The 21,654-nt window shown below is 34.0% G+C and overlaps 1 protein-coding gene across 1 annotated transcript in view; it reads right to left on the bottom strand.

Annotated features, from left to right (window-relative positions):
- The window catches only part of LOC132707290 (aminopeptidase N-like), a 112,527-nt gene that overhangs the window by 61,819 nt on the left and 29,054 nt on the right, over positions 1 to 21,654 (bottom strand). Inside the window, exons 5-6 of the mRNA XM_060679082.1 lie at positions 10,923 to 11,049; positions 10,788 to 10,869 (exon numbers count right to left, since the gene is read on the bottom strand). Of these exons, the coding sequence (XP_060535065.1) occupies positions 10,788 to 10,869; positions 10,923 to 11,049 (209 nt within the window). The remainder of the gene's footprint in view (positions 1 to 10,787; positions 10,870 to 10,922; positions 11,050 to 21,654) is intronic.

The raw sequence follows: 21,654 nt of genomic DNA, 5'->3' as shown, positions 1-21,654 counted from the left end.
TCTCGCAGTTACGGGTCTACTTCCGGAACCTCTCTTCAGCATTCCTTTAAATTGACTCCGAAACGATTTAACTTGGACCATTTGAGCTACCAGACGTTGTTTTTCTCCCAACGTTTTCGTAGTCCGCATTTCCTTTTGGATTCTTATCGCTTGAGTACATTCTTTCATACCATGAGCGACACCATCATTTTTAGGAGAAGCCAGTAAAAGAGCCAACAAAGCTCTAATGGCTCCAATAAGCGCTTCGACCACAGGCATTTTTTTTTTCACTGTGCCGCACACGTACTACAACTCTAAAGCTAGAGCACAACTGAAAATCCCAATTTGAGTGTCCTGTAAGGTAAACTTTGGAAGGACGTGGCACTGAACGCTATTGTGTGGTCCAGGCCTTCGATAGAAGATTTTTTGTGAACTGTTGAGTAGTAACACGGATTCTTTAAAATAAATCGGTCCAACGACACGTGCATAAAATTTATTTACGTCAAATCGTTTATTTAAAGTATCACAAAATTTAACTTTGGCAAACTAAACAAAAGTAAAAGTTTCGTTGACATCAAACATTAATATAGCAGCATCCTATAAAGAAACCACAATAATTTTTATAGATCATTATTGCTAAACTCAAAAAATGGTAAATCAATCTTGTTTTTTTACATCAGAACCATTAATACCCAAAATAAGTCAAAACTTAAGATCAAAAGGTCAACTTAAAATTTGTAGAATATAATTGAACGTTCATAATTCCAACGAAATATTGTATTCTAAATTTAGTGATTGGGTCAGAATGGTGATGCTTTATTTAATGTGAAATTAAGCGCTTCGGCCACAGACATTTTTTTCACTGTGCCGCACACGTACTACAACTCTAAAAGCTAGAGCACAACTGAAAATCCCAATTTGAGTGTCCTGTAAGGTAAACTTTGGAAGGACGTAGCACTGAACGCTATTGTGTGGTCCGGGCCTTTGATAGAAGATTTTTGTGAACTGTTGAGTAGTAACACGGATTCTTTAAAATAAATCTGTCCAACGACACGTGCATAAAATTTATTTACGCCAAATCGTTTATTTAAAGTATCACAAAGTTTAACTTTGGCAAACTAACAAAGCTGCATTGCCGACAGAAACCATAAGGTTAAGAATTTTTTCGACTAAGTAGCTGCCCATTCCATACAAGTCCACATTCATTCCGCTCTTAATTTGTTAACTAAGAAACCGACTGTTTTTGGAAATGAATAACCGAAATATTTCCAAAACTGTAAACATTTTCCTTCTTATCCTGTAATATCATATTCATGTTTGTTTTTTCTTTTGCTGTACTTGGATCCAATTCTCATTGTCGCCATGTCGATATCATCCAGAATGTAACACGCACCTCAATCTCGTTACGGCCAACGCGATGTGTTAAGGCGTGCACGTGCGTCCCCACCATGAAGAAATTTTCCGTGCGCGGACAGGCATAGATGCGTTATCAGAGTCTTCGTATTGCCACTGTTGTTATTGGACGTGTGTATCGAGTCGCAAGTAATTTCAATCTCCGTTTTTTCTACTGTAAGTCTGGTGTTATTATAGCAAGTGGTAAGTACCTACAGTTTCATTATGGTTTCATATTTTCACAACGATTAAATAAAAAATACCACAGGTATGAATACTGAGAATATTAAATATTTTCAAAATATCGAGGACTTTGCTATGCGTAGAATCATCCGATATGCGATTTCACATTAAATAAAGCATCACCATTCTGAGCCAGTCACTAAATTTAGAATACAATATTTCGTTGGAATTATGAACGTTCAATTATATTCTACAAATTTTAATTTGACCTTTTGATCTTAAGTTTTGACTTATTTTGTGTAATAAGGGTTCTGATGTAAAAAAAAACAAGATTGATTTACCATTTTTTGAGTTTTAGCAATAATGATATATAAAAATTATATATTAACGTTTGATGTCAACGAAACTTTTACTTTTGTTAGTTTGCCAAAGTTAAATCTTGTGATACTTTAAATAAACGATTTGGCGTAAATAAATTTTATGCACGTGTCGTTGGACAGATTTATTTTAAGGAATCCGTGTTACTACTCAACAGTTCACAAAAATCTTCTATCGAAGGCCCGGATCACACAATAGCGTTCAGTGCCACGTCCTTCCAAAGTTTACCTAACAGGACACTCAAATTGGGATTTTCAGTTGTGCTCTAGCTTTAGAGTTGTAGTACGTGTGCGGCACAGTGAAAAAAAAATGCCTGTGGTCGAAGCGCTTATTGGAGCCATTAGAGCTTTGTTGGCTCTTTTACTGGCTTCTCCTAAAGGTGATGGTGTCGCTCAGGGTATGAAAGAATGTACTCAAGCGATAAGAATCCAACAGGAAATGCGGACTACGAAAACGGTGGGAGAAAAACAACGTCTGGTAGCTCAAATGGTCCAAGTTAAATGGTTTCGGAGTCAATTTAAAGGAATGCTGAAGAGAGGTTCCGGAAGTAGAGTCGATAGCAAGAAAACACGCTTGCGCTAAAGGGATTTCGTCTTACCCCCCCTCTCCAGTCTGTTTTAAATCTTAAAGGTGTCCACTTTCCAATGACATTGCGGCAAATTCCTAGATTCGAAGGTCAAAATAATGTTTCGGTGAATGTTTATAGGCTGCTGAAAAAATCATCAAATAGGTTTCAAGTTGTCCTTGCTTATCTGACCAAAGATAAAAAGGTCAAACACGTTAATCTACTACAGATACAAAGTCAGTATTTTACCGAAAAAGGCCCCTTCGATTTTACGCCCGTTAGGTACCATTATGTATGGATCAAAAGTATGTCTCGGCTTTTATCATCCCAAATTTCGAAAGATCATTATACAAAATATTTTTGTGAGCGTTGCTTGCATTATTTTCATTCCGAGGACAAAGCCAATGATTGTGAGAAGAGAAACAAAAATTTGGAAATTCCGAGGGTTCCCGAAGAAGGCAAGAATGTTGTGCAATTCAAGGACTTTAAGTACAAAGAGAAGGTTCCTTTTATTGTTTATGCCGACACGGAATGTTTTTTGATTCCCGAATGTGATAAATCAGCGTCCGACACCGAGAAGTATCAGCGCCATGTTCCGTACTCTCGGGGCTATTATTTTAAATGTTCATTTGACGACTCCCTTTCATATTATCGGTCATACACGGGAGAGGATTGTGCGGAATGGTTCCGCAATGAGATGGAGCAATTAGCTGAGAACATTGAGACGGTATTCTTGTGTGATATATAAATGGATGAACTAACAGCTGGACAAAAAATGGAATTTTACAAGTCTAAATTGTGTCACATATGCGAGAAGGCGTTTGAAAAAGAAGACAAAAAAGTTCGAGACCATTGTCACCTGACTGGGAAATACAGGGGACCCGCACACGAAAATTGTAATCTCCAATTTAGGGATGGCCACACCGTTCCCGTAGTATTTCATAATCTTTCGTTGTATGACGGAAATATAATAATAAAAGCTCTAGCCAAATGTGATGAGTCGATCGACTTGCTACCTGTAAACAAGGAAAAGTATATTTCCTTTACGTGGCACCTAAATGACAACCTGGTGAAATTCCGATTCATCGACAGTTTTCGATTTATGTCGAGTGGCCTGGATAAGCTGGCGGCTAATTTAACGGAATATCCAATACTGCAGCTCGAATTTAGTGAATTGTCGGAGGAGCAAGCCAATATATTGAAACAAAAAGGCGTTTTCCCCTACGATTATATGAATGGATGGAATACGTTGAAAGAAACTGTTTTGCCTCCTATTTCGGCATTTTATAACATATTGGATGACAAACCGTTGACCAAAAAAGATTACAAACGTGCTCAGGAAGTCTGGGAGAAGCTTGGATGTCGAAATTTGCAGGATTATTCTGAAGACAGCGGAGGAAGAGGAGTCCGCAAAACAAGAATTGATTGCTGCAGAAACAGATCGATAAGCATTTGAACGTGAATTTAAAAACTTGGGTGTAACGAAGAGGATCAAAGGAGTTAAAAAATCCTTCATCAAAACTAAGATAACTTTTGAAGATTTCGTCGATTGTTTGCAAAATTTCGCTGAAAAAAACATATCGCAGAATTTAATAAGAGCGAGCAAACTGGAGTTGCACACAGTATCCCAAAAGAAGATCGGGTTACCGTGGGGTCACTATTCGATTATGGAAGAAGAAACTGTCTTCGCTTGATTATAAATGTGTTTTATCCGTTTTGCTTTGAAATTTCGTTTTTTTTTTCCTAAAAAAAATCGAATGAGGTGCGCTTAAAGGCTCACTTCACGTCTGGCAGCCTCGTTAAATTTTTATTTTAAAAATGCATGAAATATTTTGATCTTTTCCATTATATTTTGGGCATATTTAGTATAAAAATGTCCTTAATATTTTTTCGCTTATTACCTCCAACTACTTTTATTATATTTTTCACTGTCAATAAACAGTTTGACTCCTGTAAATTTGTTTTTTTTTTTAATTTTGCAACTAACCAGTACCTATAGTACGTGTCTACCGTTAACAGCAGACAGACGACCGATTTGCAAATGCCTATTTTGAAAAAAGTGTTTATCAATCTAGAAGACATTTATTTAAAGATTAAATGTGCTATTGGATTCAATTTTTGATATATTTAACTTTATCTCGAACCAATTCTGCGATGTCAATGCCTCGCAACCGCAGATAAGCGACTACGGTGCGGCGATATCCTAGTGGGGACGGATGGATCGCCTTTGCTTTTGGGGGTGATGGTTGTGGGTGGGGTTGAGAGGGTTGCGGAAGAGGTGGGGGTTGAGGGAGACGGTAGGTTGGTTGGTGCTAAGAGGGTATGGATCGAATGAGCTTGAGCGGACCAATTTCCGCTAATATGAACCTTAAATTTTCTTATGAGGAATTTACGTGTAAAAACGGCCGAAATTTGCTGTTGAAAGCAGCTCTAGCTATTTTAGATTAAAGTCAAATAATTCCTATTCGACAAACCATCCAACATCTGACCGGTTTCTTGATGAGTCTGATGTAGGCTCCGCAATCCTAACGGCCGAGATGAGTGGAAGACCAGAACCCGTTTAACGAAACTATTTCTGTTTCCTTTCCCTATACCTCCTTAATTTTCGGATTTGGTAAATAATTGGACGAATTTTTTGTTCTAAATTATTATTATTTTTAAAATTCGATCACAAAGGTACGGGAGTACTTTGGTAGTTTATTGTTGTAGTTTCCGTAAAACTTATTAAATAATAATAATAATAGTAGGGAACCAACTACTACGTATGGCAGAGCATTAAAACCAGCTGAAAGATTTGAATTCTCTAGATCTATAATTTTTTTATTTTTTTCTCTACTAGAAATTTTAATAGCACTAAATACTTGCTTTATATAATGTAATAAACTTTCTTTTTTTTTGGATTTGCATAAAATCACACCTCTAAAATATTTCTCAAAGGTGGAAAACAATTTGTATCGTTCATTTTAACTGCTGCTGATAAAGATTATTTATTATTTACTACTATTTTATTAAGGTACAATCTCACATATTTTTAAATATTTCACTATTGTTACAAAAGGTTCGCAACTTGTTAATCACTAAAACATTATAAATGTCTTGAAGTTTTTAATATTTTACATTAAAATTTTCTTTTAATTGTGCTATGTTAAATGTTAAAACTTATTCTGATTGGAAACTTTTCAAGAATTTTAAAACATTGTTATTTATTTGTGATACTAATTGTAATATTGTGATATTAGCATATTGTTCCGTCCAGTCCGAATTGTTTTGTTTTATTTTTCCTCTTTAATTTTTGTAATTGGGGAATTTTTATATCGAGCAAATTGAAATTGGTTTTCTTTTAATTAATTGCTGCGGTTATATTCTCCGCGTATTTTGGTGACAATCTCACTGGGTATATGGCCAGAAAAACTCGTATGTCGCTTGGGTGTCGTACTCGGCTGTGATCGGGACTAGTACGACCCAGGCAGAGACCAACGTGAGAGCATTTTTCCGCGTGCCAGAATTAATATCTCGAGTGCCGTTGAAAAGTTTACATACCTCATAAATTCCTTAGAAGGGCCCCCATTGAGCATTGTACAGTGCAATCCTTTAACTGAAGGTAACTATATCATTGCTTATAAGACATTGACTGAGCGCTATGAGAACTCTCGCTTGATTTCTGTCAGTCATTGGCGTGAAATAGAAAAAATAAAACCCCTCCAGAGTGAAACGGACGTGAAGGCCCTGCAGTCATTATTAGATATATTTTCCGAACATTTATCAGCCCTCGACTACTTAGGTCATCCTACTAAACAGTGGGACTTTGTTCTCTTTTACATGCTATTCGATCGTTTAGATTCAAGCACTGCAACTCGATTTGAGCTGGAATGCGGAAACTCTTTAGATGATATTAACTACAAAAACAAACATTTTGAAGTTTTGTTAAACTTTCTCAAAAAACAATGCGTTGCTCTAGATACTGTCTCCCACTCTTCTGATTCCAAGATAATGGAAAAGGAAAAACCCTCTAAATCGCAGAAAAGAACCTTTCTTTTAAATTCTGACTCCTCCAATTGTCCAGTTTGTCATAAACGAGGCCATTTAATTTATAGTTGCCCAGAGTTTTTAGAAAAGGATTCTGCTAACAGATATAACTTGGTAAAGATCAAAAACTGGTGCACTAATTGCCTAGGTTTAAAACATACAACATTCAAATGCTCATCTCGTGTACGTTGTGGAAAATGCTCAAAGCCACATCATACTTTATTACATCATGATAAACAGCTCAGCCCTGATCATAATCCTTCCACCAGTTCAAATAATTTTATTAACAAATGTGATGCAGGAACACAGTCAGTTGCTTTAACGAACATTGATTCTAGCCCTGATGGTAGAGATTGTTCAGTTCTTCTAGCTACCGCTCAAATCAAAGTTTTAGACTCGCTTGGTTACTACAGAAATGTTCGAGCTTTACTTGATAGTGGCTGTCAAGTGAACTTCATAACATCTAAATGTTCTAATAGGCTTGGACTTACTCGAAAGCCTCTCTCACTTTTTGTAAAAGGCTTAGGAAATACCACCTCGAACGTTTCTCAAGAGGTTACTTGCACGTTTATCCCTCGAATGTCCAGTGAACCCCGAATAACCCTTGATTTTGCAGTTATACCCCAAATTTGTGATAACATGCCCAGCTCTGATTTACCGGATGTTAGCTTTAGTAAATTTTTCCACTTAGACCTTGCCGATGATAAATTTAATATTTCAAGTCCCATTGACATGCTTCTTGGTTGCGATGCATTTGGATTTCTCTTTAAGGAAGGCTCTATTTCTCACTCTATCAATGAACCTGTGGCTATTAATACACATCTGGGTTGGATTATTACAGGTCGAGTACCAACATCACCACCAACTCTCTCAAACAATACCCTTTGTTGCACCTCTACACTTTCATTCGAAGAGGTTGTTAATAAATTCTGGCATCTCGAACAGATTCCTCAAATAAACGCCCACTCCCTTGAAGATCTGGCTGCAGAAAAAATCTTCGTTGAAACTTACTCTCGAGATAATACTGGTCGATACATTCTTCATCTCCCGTTTAAATTCTCTTCTCTACCGGTATTCGATCATTCAAGAGACATTGCCTTACGTAGGTTTTATTCACTTGAACGACGACTCTTGCATAATCCAGAACTCCGCAAAGAATATAACCTATTCATGCAAGATTATTTGTATTCCGGTCATATGGAACTTGTTAAACCTTTGCCACATACTAATCATCAATACTATATACCTCACCATTGTATACTTAGACCTGAAAGTGTAACTACTAAACTTCGCGTTGTCTTTGACGCTTCGGCAAAGACAGCTAATAACTTATCTCTTAACGACTGTTTGCTAGTTGGCCCCAAACTTCAACAAGATATATTCTCTCTACTCCTCCAATTTCGCACTCACTCTGTCGTTATTACGGCCGATATAAAGCAGATGTTTAGGCAGATACTGATGTCGGAACCTCACAGAGATTATCAGCGGATTGTCTTCAGATTCTCCAAAGACGATCCTATTCAAGATTATAGGCTTAATACTGTCACTTACGGAATCTCTTTCTCCCCCTTTCATGCCATTAGAACTTTAATCCAATTGGCTCAGGACCACGAAGATCAATTTCCTCGAGCTTCAAAGGTTATAAAAACCAACGTTTATGTTGATGACATATTGTCAGGTGCTGATTCTGTCGAAGCAGCTTTGAGCCTTCAAAAGGAATTGATCGATCTCCTTGCCTTAGGGGGTTTTCAACTCCGGAAATGGGGTAGTAATAATCCCCTTCTTATTTCAATATATTAATTTTTAATTTTAAGCTTAGAATTCGCGTGGGTATCGGAATTGTTATTACGGTTTTTGTTAATTATTTTCTTTTTTTTGGATTCATTAATAAAATGTTGCTATTTTAGGTGGGCGGTATGTTCCGTCCAGTCGGAATTGTTTTGTTTTATTTTTTCTCTTTAATTTTTGTAGTTGGGGAATTTTTATATCGAGCAAATTGAAATTGGTTTTCTTTTAATTAATTGCTGCGGTTATATTCTCCGCGTATTTTGGTGACAATCTCACTGGGTATATGACCAGAAAAACTCGTATGTCGCTTGGGTGTCGTACTCGGCTGTGATCGGGACTAGTACGACTCAGGTAGAGACCAACGTGAGAGCATTTTTCCGCGTGCCAGAATTAATATCTCGAGTGCCGTCAAGTATTGCGAAATTGTGCCGGTCAACAGCCAGAGCTACATCAAGGTAGGCCAAGAAGAAAAGAGATTGTCATTTTTCGTCTCGTTACATCAATATATTATTTTTTGAATCGCCCCGTTATTTCTAGCTTCAATTAAACAAAAAATTAGTCCATTGCTCTTTCTCGTCCACATATAATATTCATTCAAAAGATTGCTTATCTAAATACTAATTAATATTATATTATTATATATATTATAAATAATATATATTAATTAATATTAATAATTATTTTAATTTTCCAATTTGAAACGCTTTGAAAATTTTTAAATTTTTATTTTTTAGCCAACTTCTCGACCACAGTATGGCTCTTTATCAAGAATCTAAAATATATGTAAATGTAATATAAATTAAATATTTTATGTAACAATAATATACAATAAATAATTAATAATATTAAAATATTTCAATTTATATTGATATTAATGTTTGTTTATATTTATCATGTGTTGCTAAAAGTGTATTGAATGATTGTTTTAATTTTAACTGTAAATTATTATTATTATAAGAAAGGTGGTTTAAATTTTAATTTAGATTGTTAAGTTGTGGTAATGAATGAAATAAATTAATTGTTTCTCTTTGATTACTTATTTCTTTTAAAAGACGAATAAAGAGCTTATTTTAGCAACACGAACACGAAAAAAATCCAAATATTCATTGTTTCGTGTTTGTACTTATTGATATATGTTCATTTCATTGAAAACAATATATAAGGTATGGATATATATTTATATAAAATATTTTAGTTATAATAATAGTATAGTATATAGTAAGGAATTGTGGTATAATTGAAATTAAACAGCCTTACAACCTGTTTAGGGTAGTCTAGAATTTGAAAGAATGGCAATAGTCCGCGTTTTAATTTAAAATTTTTCGCAAACTGCAGTTCAATATCTTCGTACAACTTGAGTTTTTCCCACATTAAACTTTTCTGTTTTCTAATGTTTTAGGTTGGGAAATGCGTTATATAGGAGCCGTCAGTGAAAACTAGCAAGAACAGAGGTTGATATGAAATATTTTTTTTTACTGACTGGTAGCGAGGAATTAGTGAAGTTTGTTTTCGTTAGTACGAATGTCGACATATTCATACTAATTTTGAAATACTTTGAACACTACAGCTCAACACCAACTACTGATGCATCGAACTAAACCAAAAAATAATTATAAAAGGGCAGGCCAGGCATGTGCTATGACAATGTGAACGCCTATTGAAAATATGTTTTCACCTACTTTTTACAAAACTTCTGGATTCTTCCTGCGTCGGTTTTGGCTTAGTCGAAATTGCTGACGTTTCGCCAATCATCCTGTTGGCTTGTTCAGAGCTTGAATGAAACTGGCTCGCATTTTACTCTGTACCTGCTTATATATTAAACACCGTCTCGGATGACTGATTCCCAGATTGGGGACAGGTAGAGGCCTGAGTTGCGATTAAGATTGTTAGGTTGTTTATAGATTTCTATAGACTTTCGGATTTTTCGTGGGTAGAAAAACTGATTATATGCAAGAATTTTATTTTATCAAATAAAATTTTATGCCTGGTTTCATGAGTGTGTTCGGCAACAGCTGATGAGTTTATTTGTCTTAGTCGTAAGGCTCTTTCGTGTTCTTTGAGCCTAGTTGGCGTCTCAAATGGAATTTTGTCTTTGACGGATCGCAGATGTCGAGAGTCCGTCAAAGACAAAATTCCACTGTCTACCTGTCCCCAATCTGGGAATCAGTCATCCGAGACGGTGTTTACGCCCCTCATTAGCGACCCCCCCCTAAGCAATATATAAGCAGGTACAGAGTAAAATACGAGTCAGTTTCAGTCAAGCTCAGAAGAAGCCAACAGGATGATTGGCGAAACGTCAGCAATTTCGACTAAGCAAAAACCGACGCAGGAGGAATCCAGAAGTTTTGTAAAAAGCGTTACAGCAGCCTGCGGAAGTTGCTTTGAAAAATTAATGTTTTCATCTGTTTGGCGTAACGAAACACAATAACACAAAGCGAGACAAAATAACACTCTAAATCAGAATCTGAATACTTACACTTTCATAACGTATTTCTGCATTGCTTTTTCAAAATTGTCATGTCCCATCGCATGCTGTATCATACGAAACAGAGGAGCACCTATTCGTTAAAAGCTGGTTAAAATAGGGGAAGCAACTCATAATATTGATTACCTTTTCTGTATATCAACAATTTTCCAACAGGCTCTGCTAAAGCCTGAGTGTCTTTATCCGCGTCTATGTTTAAGCCCTCATGTATTTCCGGGATCATGTAACTGATGTACTTCCAATCAGAAAGGTCCTGTAATTGATACATCTTGTGAACAGAACTGATAACGCTCAGTCGCTGAGCGAGTGATTAATAAACGGATAATTGAAGAAGATTATCAACGTGCTAGCACTATGCCTTTTTGCAAAGTGAGTACGTTCACTGCGTGACGTGTGACGTGACCATCAGAACTGACAAAAACGAAATTTCATCATGTCCGAAATGATTCGCGGTCGTGGTTAACGAAGGCGACATCTTTAAGTGATACTTTCTGCACACTTAATCCGTCCATATTTGGGTGTTTTAGGGAAGTGAACAGAAAACTTTTTTTTCGAATCTCTGATTCATTAAACACTCTCTCCGCCCGTAGATTTTAGATTTTAGAAACGTTAGAACCGAGCATTGAGTTTTTCAAATTTTTAACAAAACATACACAGAAGATAGACTAAAAGGGGAACAATCAACACCAAATACTATTTATAAAGCTTCTGGATTCCTTCTGCGTCGATTGTTGTTCAGTTCAGTTCAAAACTATCTGTTAAGCTCTGAAGAAGCCAACAGCAGCAAAATCGACGGAACAAGAAGCGACGGAGGAATCCAGAAGTTTTGTAAAAAGTATTACAGTAGCCTGTGGAAGTTTGATTGAAAAAAATAGATAGAGAAACTTACACCAATTTAAAATTGAACATTATTATAATTATAAGGGGTGTTTTTTTTTCGATGTATAGAACTGTAAGTTGCAATAAAACAACGATGGATTATTCGATTGACTTGAATTTTATTTATCCGAAAGATAATCTTGTGGCATTACATTTTAAATATGATTTCTGGCATATGACCGCAACGGCTGGCGCGGATGTAGTCCAATCTGGACGTCCAATTTTTGATGACTTTTTCCACCATTTGTGGCCGTATATCGGCAATAACACGGTGAATGTTGTCTTCCAAATGGTCAAGCGTTTGTGGCTTATCCGAATAGACCAACGACTTTACATTTCACCAAACGTGTCTTTCAATAAATCGATTGTGGCACGAGCTATGTGCTATGTGCTATGTTGCGCCGTCTTGTTGAAACCCATCTCCTGGACGTCATGGTTATTCAATTCAGGAATGAAAGAGTTAGTAATCATAGCTCTATACCGATCACCATTTACTGTAACGTTCTGGCCACCATCGTTTTTGAAGAAGTACCAGCCAATGATTGCACCAGCCTATAAAGCGCAGCAAACAGTCAGTTTTTCCGGATCTAACGGTGTTTCGACATTCACTTGAGGATTAGCTTCGCTCCAAACGCGGCAGTTTTGTTTGTTGACGTAGCCATTCAACCATAAGTGCGCTTCATCGCTAAACAAAATTCGCCTATGAAAATTGGGATCAACATAAATCTCGTTTTGGGCCCATTCGACGAATCCACGCCTTACTTGATGATCATTTGGCTTCAATTCTTGTACGAGTTGGATTTTGTAAGCACGTAAACCAAGTTTCTTCCATAAAGTGAATGGACACAGATGAAATTCCTGTGCTCGATGGCGGATGGACTCATTCGGGTCTTCCTCAATGCTACGCTCTACAGCAGCAATAGCTTCTTCTATAGGCACCGTACGGCGTCTCTGGGGATGCGAGTTATCAATAAGAGTAAACGTGGTGCGAAAACGTTCCATGGTTAATCGAATTAACTGCTCTGATGGACGATTTTGTCGACGATAAAATGGACGTAGTCCGCGATATATATTCCGCACAGAACCATTATTTTCGAAATTAAATTTCACTATTTGCAAGCGTTGTTCACGCGTTAGTCTATTCATGATGAATTGCCAAACCAAACTGACACTTGACAGCTGTTAAATTGGTCGCCATCTTGAACAGTAATGCCAACTTAAAGTTCTATACATCGAAAAAAAACACCCATTAGAAATAGTTATAGTTAATTATAAAACAAAATTAACTTCCTTGATATGACCCGACACAATTGGCAGAGTGGTCACTAAAGAAACTTGGTTATCTAGATACGTTTAATTTTAACTCCGAATATCCTATAATCCAAAAAAAGTCAGTCATTATTGGACTGGGTGACCAACATATTAGGCTTTCCGATCCTACCTTTAGAAAGACGTCCATAAGCATTACGAAGCAGGCACTAAAATTAAATAATTAACCAGAATAAAAAGCAAATGACATATTTAAACAACGCATAAACCTATTTTATAATCAAAATCAACTTAAAAATAATAAACTTGAAACAAAAAAAAAATTACCTCTCTCTCATTGCCCTATATACTTGGCATGTCGGAAAATCTCAACAAGATTTTCATAAACCATAAAATTACTGTCGCACATAAAGGTTTACTTTATGTGCTACAGTAATTTACTTAGTTATTACTTTAGTTATATAAAAAAAAGCCACGTCATTTACGAAATACCATGCAATGATTGCGAGGGTGTATACATTCATATAATCATTTGTGAAGAAAAATAAGACCGCCTTGAAGAGCCATTGCGCTGAAAAGAAACATACTTTTAATTTTGAACAAGTGAAAATTCTAAAATCAGAAAACAATACAAAGAAAATAGAAATCTTTCAAAAAAAAAACAAAAATGCTATAAACGCCAGGACAGACACCAACAATATTAGTAAATTATATTGCAACATCCTTAAATAATAAATTTCCTAATTTAACTCAGTTCATCCAAATATTTCGCATATCGCACCATTTTGTATCGTCGTTCAGTGCGAAACAGGACGCAACCTTGGAAACATTTCGCCATGCGTCGTTCCAGTCGAAAGGGGGAAAAAAGCTATAAAAAACAAAAACAAAAAGTAACAACTTTATTTATTTTAATTGTTTTGTGAACCACTGTTTCCTTGTGTGTGGGTCGTTTTATATACTTTTTATTTTGGATTGCTTCACACAAAGGTGAGTTGTTTAAAAAAAAGCATTTTTCCAACTAATAAAAACTAATGAGGAAAAAAAAATTTTTAGGTACAAGATCAAATTTTGATAAGTGAAATATAATATAATGCCGCAACACTTTAACTCTAACTGTCTAGGTAAGATTTATCCTATATTGTATGACTGATTTGTTTGTTAAATGCAATTTTTAGATTATTTTATTCTGATTAAGGTCACATTTGGACTGATACGTCAAATAAAAAATGTAGTATTTTAATTAACCAGGCATGCATCCCAAGAAACCTAACCTAAACTAATAATAAATAAATAAATAAACTAATATATATATATATATATATATATATATATATATATATATATATATATATATATATATATATATATATATATATATATATATATATATATATATATATATATATATATATATATATATATATATATATATATATATATATATATATATATATATATATATATATATATATATATATATATATATATATATATATATATATATATATATATATATATATATATATATATATATATATATATATATATATATATATATATATATATATATATATATATATATATATATATATATATGTATATTCTCACGTATTGATTCACGGATGGAAAAATGTGATAACACTATATTCCGGGATATCATCCGTTCGCTCGTTGAACTCCGACTGGAATCCTGCAAATCTTGCATCCGACTGGAATCCTGCAGACGTTTCGCCAAAATCTCACTTGGCATCTTCAATGCTCGCGCTCCGAAAACACTTCGAACACACACACGAGTGTTCGAAGTGTTTTCGGAGCGCGAGCATTGAAGATGCCAAGTGAGATTTTGGCGAAACGTCTGCAGGATTCCAGTCGGATGCAAGATTTGCAGGATTCCAGTCGGAGTTCAACGAGCGAACGGATGATATCCCGGAATATAGTGTTATCATATATGTATATATATATATATATATATATATATATATATATATATATATATATATATATATATATATATATATATATGTATATATATATATATATATATATATATATATATGTATATATATATATATATATATATGTATATATATATATATATATATATATATATATATATATATATATATATATATATATATATATATATATATATATATATATATATATATATATATATATATATATATATATATATATATATATATATATATATATATATATTCTCACGTATTGATTCACGGATGGAAAAATGTGATGACACTATATTCCGGGATATCATCCGTTCGCTCGTTGAACTCCGACTGGAATCCTGCATCCGACTGGAATCCTGCAAATCTTGCATCCGACTGGAATCCTGCAGACGTTTCGCCAAAATCTCACTTGGCATCTTCAATGCTCGCGCTCCGAAAACACTTCGAACACTGTTCGAACACTGTTCGAACAGTGTTCGAACAGTGTTCGCCAAAATATCACTTGGCATCTTCAGAGGCTGCGTGTCCATGTCACTCGTACGCACTTAAGTGCGGACACGTACGTACCATTAGTCATCAAGTATTTTCCTAGTTTACTGCAGTTAGATGATACATCACATTCAATTTTTGGTTTTAGAAATAAAGGCTGAAAACAGGGCCCATTTTTCTTATTTAAGTTAAGTAAGTTTTCAAATTTTGAGAAAATTGAAACTGAGCTTCGAATAAAAACAATATTGAATTTTTTTCGACATGTTCATGGCCTCGTTCAGATGTGGTAAACAAGTGTCAAACGGACAAAAACTTTCACCTTTGAAGAAAAGGACATTATTTGTCAAAATTTTTGATTGATGAAAAAATATTATTTTGTATACATAGGGTCCAACAGTTAACAATTTTTTACAATAGTAAAGCAAACTTATTCTAAAGTTTTTAGCAAATTGCTACTTCAGATTATGAGTTCTGAATGAGATATTTTAAACCAAAGAAGAAAAAAAATATTGTCATCAAAGCTTAATGAAAACAATTAGAGCCAATTTTGAAATATCATTTTGCTAAAAACTTTTAAATAAGGTTACTTTACTCTTATAAAAAAATGAGTTGTAAGAAAATGAATGGAATGAATGACATTTTCTTTAAAAGTGTATTTTTGGTATCTGGCTTAAATCACAGAATTTTTTTTTTAATTATTGTTATAATGTATGGAACTATCAGTGAAAAGTGAAAATTACGTAACCTCTTTACATTGTTAAATTTTTGTTTTCTAGATATGACAAATAATTTCCGATTCGGAATATAAATTACCAGAAGAATCCGAAGCAGAAATTTCTTGGGGATGTGGGTACAGAGAAAGTGATTTTTTTTTATAGCCCTATTGAACTGCGTCAAGAATTGCCCGACAGTACATATACTACGCTGCAAACACTAGAACCAGGTTTACTTCCCGAAGAAAATAATAGCGTTGACCACAATTACTGTGTCAGTCTCAGACAAAATGACAATCTGGATTCCGAAGTTAAAACACCAGGAAAAACTCGACATGTTAGGAGAAAACATCAATGCCTATATTGTAATCAAGATGTCGGAAATTTCTTAAGGCACATGGAGCGTAACCACTGGGACGAATTGCAAGTACAGGAAATTTTGTCGCTAGAGAACAAATCGAAGAAAAGGGTTAAGTTTGATTGACAAACTTCGTAGGGAAGGTGACTTTTCTACATCAAATATTGTACCTGTAATGACAAACAAAAAAAAGCCATTTGAAGAGTATATTGTATGCAAATTTTGTCAAGGCTGTTATGCCAGGAATAGCCTTCGTCGCCGCGCAAAAAAATGTTTCTTTAATCCTGATCCGAGTCAACGCTTTCAAGCACAGATTGAAAGTCAAACCGTAATGGTTGGGAATTTTGGATCAAATGATCCTTTAAAAATTAGGGGTCTTAAAAATTAAACATGCAGTAAATACTAAGGAAAGGAAAATCCTTATTATATAAGATTATATAGAAAATTTCAAGGAATTAATAAAACTTATTGATAATGACTGGGCAATTTAGGTTTCGAGTGAAGCCGAACAGAATTTGGCTTACAAAAAATTTAATAAACCAACATTAATATCTGTAGCGGAAGATATCAAGGTTAATTAAAATTAATCATTTTTTGAAACTTGTGTAAATATTGCATAATCGTCGAAAACATTTGTTTTATAATACAAGTTTTTTTAGAAACCGAAACATAATTTTACCTCATAGATGCGCGTTTTAGCACCCAAGTTAACATATCCAATAAAAAAATCAGTTTTGATATTCTCCTGAATATGGAGAAAATTGTGTTTCGGTTATATTAAGTTTATTTGTTTTACAGTTTTTTTATTTATTTAAAAATAAAATTTAAAAAAAAGTAGAGATATCGCTTTGAAAACAATATCTCACCAAATACAGACTATGAAATAATCTTTAATGACTTGAATGAAAGTTTAGATTACCAATAAAAAAAGTCATTTTGTAATAGAGATAGTTAGATATATAATTAAAATTCATCATTTTTTTAGGTAGTTTTTCATTGTTTCAGAAACTGGACCAATATCTTAAAAATCTTATTTCACAAGCCAAACTTGTCTTGGCAGAAAAAGATCACAACGAAAAAGCTTATCGAGATTTACTGGGGATATTTTGCTGATTTTTAACAAAAAGCGGGTAGGGGAACTCCAAAAAATGACTCTGTTAGCCTTTTTATAAAACCAGGATTCAATCCCATCTTCCGAATTTGAAAAAGTGCTGACAAATTCCGAGAAAATTATATTTAAAATTTAAAATTCCTGTACTTCTTGACAAAATCGCGATGAATTCTACGCTCTCTTTGGTAAATCTGAAGAAAAATTTTGATCTTGAAAATAATCAGTATCTTTATGGTTTACCGGGAACATTAAATCCAATTGGAGGATATACAGTCATGAGAAAACATTCATTACTGGCGCTTGGTGGAAACAAGGCGGCAGCATCATTGGTGACTTCCACTAGGTTAAGAAAACAGTTGGCATCTGTCACTCAGATCTTTAAAATGGACAAAAATGAATTGGAGCGGCTTGCTTCATTTATGGGTCATACTGAAAAAGCCCATTCAGAATTTTATCGTTTGCCAGATTTTCACAAAACAGTGCCTTAAATGCCTAAATGATGAGATCATAGACGAAAGTGATGACAATTCTTTAGAAAACATTTACGAAAATGTGTTAGAAAATCAAAACCCGAATCAATTGAAAAGTCAGAATCAGGTTACTGCCTTTGCTGCAGAAGACATTGTTATATAAAAAAAAACGGAAACATAAGCTGGTTCCATGGACAAACGAAAAGAAAAAAATTACGGAATGTTTTTTCAAAAAACAGATTAAAAATAAAATTCCTCCAAAAAAGCAGGAGGTAATGAGCTTAATCGAGAGTCATTCTGGGATTTTTACAAACAAAACATGGTCAGTAATAAAAGTTTACATATGCAATAAATTTAATAAAAAATAACGGGTCTGAAGGTGTGTTATTTACAAATTTTGAAATGTTTCCTTTTTAGTTTACCAATGTTAAAGGATCTAATATAAAAACTATTCTATTTGTTCCAAATTTTTGCTACGAGAAAGATTTAGTTTTTATTTTATTGATCCAATCTATTTTATTTCAATTCATTTGATCATTGCGTATAAAATATGATAAAAAAAGACTATTACATTTAATTTTGCATTTCTCTTATCCGTTATTTGCAATCCCTTGGACAGAACGAAATTCACATCACATCGAGTAAGGGTAGAGTAATACAATTTCTATCCAATGAAGTGAGAACAAAAATTGTATATTAATTAAGCCCAATCTGCAACCCCTGGGATACAGCAAGATTCTCGACTGAAATCTTAAATAAGGAGCAGAGGAATACCTTATTTTAAAGCTATTGAAAAACGCTTAAAATTCTTGGTTTGCTAGAAAACAAAAACATTTTTTATGAATGTTTAAATAAATAAAAAATAACTTAAATGCATATGTAAATGAATGCAAACTTAAAAGTTTGCATTCATTTATATCAAACCGAGAAGAATATTATAAAATCTAGATTTTCTAGTATTCCTCAAAAACATTTTTCAAAAGCTTAAATGAGAATCACTCGAATCTCTTTCTATTTAAAATTTGAATGGTCAATGTTTAATGTCTAGTTAATATACTTTTATGTTTTCACTTCTCCTGATGGAAACCGTTTCCAGCGATTTTCGATTTTTTTTTTTCGTCCCTAAGATAAAGCTGTTTTAGGTTTTTAAATTGTCATCTCTATATGCAATTATAACTCAGAAGCAAAATAAAATACTTTAAAATGTACATAAACTGTTTCAAAAAATATATAAACATCAGTAAATTAAAAATGAGCCTTTGCTAAATTTGTAAATAAAATATCTTCTTCGGATCAGTATATTTTTTTAAATTTATTGAATACGTAAATTTTTATTACTGACAATGTATATGTTTTTTCAAAAACCGTTTTGTAATTTGTTTTTGATCGTCGTTCACGGTAACAACTTAAATTTCCTTTTTTTGTTTTTTTCTCTAAGGATTTCTTCTGCAGCAATTGTTCTAACCTACTCTTCAGTTCGTTCTGATGTTGATTATTTGTGTTGTGAAAGTATAAATATCTTGTTTACTTAAGTCGTTTGGTAAACGTCGTCTAGCAAACGATAAAATTGTGATTGTTGTTTTTTCATTTAAACCCATAAATAAAGCAACATGTTCCAATTCATTGCTGTCCGTTTTAAATATCTGAGTGATAGTTGTCAATTATTGTCTTAATCTAATGGAAGTCAACATTGATGCTACCGTCTTGGTGTTCCCAAGCGCAAGTACATCCTCCAATTGGATTTAATGTTTCCTGCAAACCGAAAAGATGCTACCCAAAGCTACCCCTTTGGGGCATTATTCTTTAGGTTAAGAATTTTTACAATAATTTTAAAAATTATTAACAGCGTTTGGGTGTTTTATTTACATAGATTACACGCGACCTCGGTGACCTAATAATCTCGTTCCGCGATATAAACGTAACGCCGTCGGCCGGGCTCGCCTCCCTAGACGCAAAGTACAGGTGGCGAAAAAAAAAAGTCAAAAAAGCACAAACACAAAAACTACTTCCTACCCCCATTAAGGGTGACATCTGGCGATCAAAACCTGAGATATTAATGGGCGACATCTCTCGTAGACTGGTCAAACTAATTTTTTTTCTTCTTTTGGGCTGGTTGGGAATCTGTAAATTTGCAATCTCGAAATCTCCCCCGGTGGACGGGGGATAGTGAAAAGAGGTCAACATACTACTATCAATAAAATTCATGGTTACGTAATTAGAATTTCATTAGTTTTTGTTAACTGGAAAAATAGTTTTTTATAACAACTTACCCTTGTGTGAAATAATCCAAAACAATTAACACAAGGGAGGAAGAAAGACATCGAGTTAAAATAAAGACAGTCATTCTTTTTGTTTTTTTTTTTAATTTTTTCCCCTTTCCACTGCGACGACGTACCGCGAAATGTTTCCAAGTTTGCGTTCCGGTTCGCACGATATAAACTGGTGCGATTTGCCTAATATTTGAATACACTGAGTTAGACTAGAAAATTTATAATTTAAGAATGCTGCAATATAATTTACTAAGATTGTTGGAGTCTGTCCTGGAGTTTATAGCATTTTTGATTTTTTTTTTAATTTCAATCATTTCTAAATTTCTCTTTTCTTTGTATTGTTTTCGGATTTTCGAATTTTTACTTTTTCAAAATTAAAAGAATGTTTTCTTTCAGTGCAATGGCTCTTCAAGATGGTCTTATTTTTCTTGTCATATTTGTATCCATTCAATGGATTTAAAGATTAGCTTTTACGAAATATTTAGCAGCTTAATATATTCAGATGATGATTTAAGCGATGTTGAGAAATTTCAGTATATTTTAACTTCATTGGAAAAAGAAACTTAGGCTTAACTTAAAGGTATTCCCTTAACAGATTCAAATTATAAGATAACATAACATAACTCTGGAATCCATTCAGCATAATTTAAAATTCGTTCCGTCTAATGAGAAACACAATTTTAAGCCCCATTTGTACCAGAATCCTAAAAGATCAACTTCTAGTTTTTTTACGACTACTCCTTCACAACCTGATTCAACTAGCGACACGCACAAATGTATATTATGCTCTAGCCCGCATCCAATTTAGAAATGTCAAGTATTTTTATCAACAAGGCAATTCCCCTTCGTCAGATGTATCAAGCGCTCATGAAACTCCAAATAGTGCCAATTAATCTTCTTACACACAATGCGTAACTAACACTTTATCGTTTATCCCGATCCACAGTTCTACTTTATACATGTGAAGTGAACATTAAGGACGGTAAAGATATTTTACAAAAAAATCGAATTTTGTCGGACACTGCTTCAATGACTAATTTTACTTCCAAGCATTTCTGTCGAATTATTAAACGGTATGTCTACCTTAGTCAACCACGACAGAGCTCACTGTTTCATTAAGCCTCGCTCGGAAGAGACTCCTATAGTTACATTTATTTTTCCTCAAGGCATAATAAAGACCTAAAACTGGCAGATCCTAATTTCTATTAGCCCGGTCCTGTAGGCACGCGTATTGGTTACATCCTGTAGCCTTGAAAACTGTTTTTGGATACATTCTACGGCATTTCAATCCAAATTTTGTGGATACTTACTCTCAAGCTTACCGTCACT

The sequence above is a fragment of the Cylas formicarius genome, unplaced genomic scaffold (genome assembly GCF_029955315.1).
Source record: "Cylas formicarius isolate icCylForm1 unplaced genomic scaffold, icCylForm1.1 PGA_scaffold_9__14_contigs__length_23061073, whole genome shotgun sequence".
NCBI lineage: Eukaryota > Metazoa > Arthropoda > Insecta > Coleoptera > Brentidae > Cylas > Cylas formicarius.
This window is presented reverse-complemented; position numbering and strand designations above follow the sequence as displayed.